Below are 5,142 nucleotides of genomic sequence, written 5' to 3'. Positions count from 1 at the left end.
CTTATCGTCCACGGTTTAGGATCATAATTAGTTGAGAGCTTGTCTTTCTTGGTTTGCTTCAGGAGCACTTGATCAGTTGGTCTCAATTCCGCTAGTTTGGACTTATTTCGGTTGTCTGTCCGGAGTTTCAGTATCTCCTTTTCTCTTTTATCTCTCTTGCGTGCCACATCCCAACATGTCACTTGTGTGTCTTCTAAGTCATGGCTCACTTGGGGGAGTTTCACCTTGATGTTCCTTCCCATGAGGAGTTTGGCTGGCGTCTCTCCCGTCATCGAGTGAGGGGTGTTCCTGTAGTGCATCAAAAATTTACCGAGTTGCTGTCTCCAATCTTTCCCCCCAGTATGCATCGCTCGGAGTGCTTTCAACATAGTTGCGAAGAACCGCTCAATTTCCCCATTTGCTTGGGGATGATATCGTGTCACTATGTGGTGTTTTATCCCCCATTCTTCACAGAACTGTGCAAACTCCTTGGCTCTGAACTGTGGCCCGTTATCTGACAAGATAACCCCTGGGATGCTGTGTGTAGTGATGCATCCTTCGATCAGGGTCGTAACGGTATCGGTGTTGATAGTTTTGACCACAAAGGCTTCTGGCCACCGGGATCTTGCATCGATGATTCCCAGCACATAGTCACCACTAGGGAACGGTCCACATATGTCCACGTGGATTACCTCCCACGGCCTCTTCATCTTAGACATATTCACCGAATTGGCTTGTTTTCTGATGTCGAGGCTTGCACATGGGATGCATTGTCTGAATGCCTTCTCCACGTCCTTGTTGATAGTTGGCCACCATACCTTGCCTCGGAGTAGCGCCCTGGTCTTGACCATTCCCAGGTGTGTCTCATGTGCGAGTTGCATCGTGAGCCGTTGTAGTGTTTGGAGCATTACGATCCGGGATCCCCTCAACACGAGTCCCCGTTTTGATGTCAGTTCTGCACGTACGTGTTTGAAAGGCTCCGTTAGTTTATCCGTCCAGTCATTCTTGGCGATGGCGTCTTCGAGGGATCTTATAGTCGAATCCTTCCCTGATGTAAAGGCCTGGGACTTTGGGGATAGAAATCCCTTACCAGGCTAATCAGGATCTTCATAAAGGAAAGTCGAGGACCATGGTTTTCTGAGGAATAACAAACAACCGTTTGAGATTGACATCTCTTTACTATAAAAATATAACACAAAACTCTGACACCACTCAACAAACATCAAATAACAATTACGGGAGTCAAACAATTAAGGCAGTCAACAGTTAATGGAGTCAAACAATTAATGGAAGCAAACAATTAAAGGGAGCAAACAATTAATTGGAGTCAGCAATTAATAGAATCAAACAATTAATGGGAGTCAACAACTGAAAGAATCAAACAATTAATGGGAGTCAACAACTGAAAGAATCAAACAATGAACAGATATTTCCTACGGCAGTGGCTCTGGGGTAAGGTTCTGGAACACGGTGATCCACACTCAGGGTAGGGAAGCATCCATTAAACTCCACACTCGAGCGACATCTTGAAATGGCAGAACACCGGGGGACAGACGGAATGAGATGAACTGACGGTCGTGGTATGGTAGTGGTAGATGACCAGAGAATTGACAGTCGATAGGTGAAGGTCTGGGGACACAGCCCACAAGTCCAGGACCTATGATGAGATCACAGCCAGAATTTGACGAACAGCTGGGTAGCTAGATAGTGACTGTATGGCGACTGGGTTGAATCTGCCTATGACCCAGATAGTCGCTGCCGTTCTCACCTCTGTCCAACCGCCCCAAGTGGCGTCCGCACCAGCAAACGAGCGAGTTAGCAGCGGTAACCAGCTGGAAGATCGTTTCCGCCCTTACACCTGATTCTTTAAGAATTTCGGACAGTGTCATAGCTTTCGGGATCCCTTTGGCAACCACATAGTTGATGAATCCCTCTGCCAGTTTCTCTTCTTCAGAGATTTGAGCATCGAATGGCAGGGGTTGTCTAGACAGTATGTCTGCGGATTGTCACTTCCTTTGATGTGTTGGACCGTGAAGTCTTACTGTTGCATGCGTAGGATCCACCTGAGTATACGGGCTGATGGTTTGCCTTTCGGGCTGAAGATGGTCGTTAGCACTCGATGATCGGTGATGATGGTGAATTCTTTCCCGTAAAGATATAGATGAAATTTTTCACATGCCCAAACTATGGCTAAGGCTTCCCTCTCCAGCTGACAATACCGTTTTTCCACCTGAGTCAGTGTTCGGGAGGCATAACTGATGGGTTTGAGTACCCCTTGGTGGTTTTGGCATAGTCCTACCGGACTAACATCCACAATTAGTGTGGTTGGTAGCTGAGGGTTGAAGTGCATGAGTGCCTCACTCTTCATGACGGCCTCCTTCAGTTTGTTGAAGCACCACTCTTCTTTTTCTGTCCAGGTCCACTTGCTGTTCATTCTCGTCAGGTTTTTCAGAGGTTCACTCAATGTCGCTAGTCGTGGTATGAACCTGGTCAGGTAGTTGATCAGACCTAGGAAGCTGCGGACTTCCTGAACCGTTTCTGGCCGTCTGAACCTCTTCACGGCTTCGATATTTTCATCTGTCGATTTGATGCCCTCTTTGGATACAATAAATCCATGGTTTTCAACTTCATCTATGTGGAACACGTTTTTGTGTTGGGAGATGGTCAGGTTGTTCTCCTTCAACTTTTGCAGTACTTTTTCCAGAGCACTGTTGTGTTCACTCGTATCCTTGCCCCAGACCAGGATGTCATCCGCTCCATTCCGACAATTCGGACACTTTTGCAAAATCTGTTGCAGCAGACGTTGCCCTTGTTCCGCGACTAATGCAATGCCCATGACTAACACCTTGTACCTTTAGATACCGGAGTCGCACGAGAATGTTGTTATGTCTCTCGATTCGGGGGTTAGCTCGATCTGATGATAGTATGAGTTTAGGTCGATTTTGTAGAATTTCGTGGCCCCGTTAATTTCGCTGAGTTGTTGTTCCACGGTTGATATAGGATGGCGTATGCGTTTCACCGCTTTGTTTGCTATGCGGAGGTCTGCGCATATCCTGATATCTCCATCTGGTTTTGGAGCAGTCACCAATGGGGACACCCATGGTGTAGGGCCTTCCACGCTCTCGATGATATCATTATCTAACATTTCTTGTATCTTCTGTTCAACGGCAACCTCGAATGTGAAATGGTCCTCTCCGAGGTGACTGTGCGACGGGTTTGACATTTGGGTCGATGTCGAGCTTGAGTTGGAAGTTTCTCATTCTCCCCAGTCCATTCAGCGCTGGTAGATGTAGTTCCAGTATCCTCCGGGTTGATGAAGGCATCTCACTGGTCGTAATCCGGTTATTCTGGTGGATACTGAGAAGGCCAAGATCCAAGCTGGCTCGCTTGCTCAGAATATTCCCTCCCTGTTTTGCTGTTGTTACCAGGATTTTGTGTGCGACTCCCTTCGATCCATTTGTCAGTGTTGCAAAGAACTCTCCTCGGAGGGGGATGGGAATGTTTCCATACGCTTTAGGTTGGATATTCGTTTCCTTGAGTACTATGTTCGGTCGTATTTTGATGATGTGGTCGAATGTGCTCTCGTCAATTAGATTGACGTTTGCCCCTGAGTCAATCAACATTCCGACTGGTACGTCTTCTACTGTATCATCACCTTTTCCTCTGCAGTGTCGTCTGATGTCACTCTGAACACATAGGTATGGCCATCGTCAGATTCTTTTGTGCTCTTGGACGACACCTGGTGTACGTGATTGTCGTCGTTACCCGTCGAACTGTCCTCCGTCAGTTGTCTGACCATCTCTTGTCGGTTATGTTTTTTTCTGCACGCGGTGGCAAAGTGGTTGACGATTACACAGTAATTGCAATTTTTTCCAAATGCAGGACATTGTCTCTGTCCATGTCGATGGCCAGTGCCATTACACCCGAGACAGTTCAGTTTTGGGTCGCGTGGCATATCCTTACTTTGTTGTCTTCGATTGCTTTCCCAGTCCCGCTGCTGTTGTTGTTTGTATCTTGTGTTTACCTTGTCCACATTGGTGCCTTCTTCACCTTGCTCCATCTGGCTAGCTTGCGCTTCAGTTGATTCATAAGTGTAAGCGATTTGTAGAGCTTTCTGTACTGTTGTCTGTCTCCTTCACGTATGCACGACGCATTTTATGTGAAGTAAATTTCTCCGTCAACTGGTCGATGCACTTGGTCCTTTGTGTACATACGCGGGTTACGTAATTGTGTGTACTTTCCCCGACCTCCTGCGCCAGCATCCGGTACTTGTGTCGTTCAAATACTTCGTTTGTTTTCTCACTGAAGTATTCATCAAATGCTATTCTCATTGTTTTGTACGTTGGCTCTGTTTGGTCTGTAGGTATCGCTGGACGCAATGTCTTCATGATTTCCTTCAGTTTCTTTCCTCCATTGAATCTGATGAGTGCTAGTCTTTTGGCATCTTCAGTTATGTTGAATGCAATGAAGGCATCTTCAGCATGCTCTATCCAGTCAGTCCATGCTTGTGTTTGGTCAGTCTCCTCTAGCTCTAGAGGTTGTAGTGTTGGTATAGCAGTGGCCATGTTGTGAATAGATGTATGTTCTTCATCCTCGTCGCCAATTTACTGTATGCACCGTCGGTCAGTAATATACTGTTTGATTTTGTTGAAGTTTATTGTTTAAATACAGAAGGCACCAATACCTGAAATGTACAGAACAGGAATTATCGCAGATAGGCTACACCATCTCACACATATACTAGTACACACACTCCAATGACTATATATTGGAACAGTACACTAACCAAACATAAGCTAGCCAACCCTAACCTAACTTAATCTAACCAAACACTAGTAAATATTAAAAAAATAGTTTGTTATACGTAAACTAATATTGTATTGTTTGTATCTGCTACCGAATTGTATTAGGGAGAAGATAATGTTATCCAGTGAGTTAGTGATTAATGGGCCGAGGGTGAAACCTTATGGGTAAGGGGAGAGTGAAGTAAGAGGTGGAGGAAGGTGAGGGGATAATGAGGTAAGAGGTGGTGGAAGGTGAGGGGAGAGTGAGTTAAGAGGTGGTGGAAGGTGAAGGGAGAGTGAGGTAAGAGGTGAAGGAAGGTGAGGGGAGACTGAGGTAAGAGGTGGAGGAAGGTGTGGGGAGAATGAGGTAAGTGTAGTG

At 46.1% G+C, this 5,142-nt stretch overlaps 1 protein-coding gene across 1 annotated transcript; it reads right to left on the bottom strand.

Annotated features, from left to right (window-relative positions):
* Nucleotides 1-3,140: 3,140 nt before the first annotated feature.
* Nucleotides 3,141-3,602, bottom strand: LOC121867096. Its single transcript, XM_042366852.1, has one exon. The coding sequence runs from the start codon at nucleotides 3,600-3,602 to the stop codon at nucleotides 3,141-3,143; it is 462 nt and encodes a 153-aa protein (XP_042222786.1).
* Nucleotides 3,603-5,142: the final 1,540 nt, after the last annotated feature.

This window comes from Homarus americanus, unplaced genomic scaffold (assembly GCF_018991925.1).
Source record: "Homarus americanus isolate GMGI-L3 unplaced genomic scaffold, GMGI_Hamer_2.0 scaffold6317, whole genome shotgun sequence".
NCBI lineage: Eukaryota > Metazoa > Arthropoda > Malacostraca > Decapoda > Nephropidae > Homarus > Homarus americanus.
The sequence above is the reverse complement of the archived record's forward strand: the minus strand, read 5'-3'. Positions and strand labels throughout refer to the sequence as shown.

Bases quoted from the DNA above. Each gene is read 5' to 3' on its own strand.
- LOC121867096 (XM_042366852.1), bottom strand. From the start codon at position 3,602: ATGTTGATTGACTCAGGGGCAAACGTCAATCTAATTGACGAGAGCACA.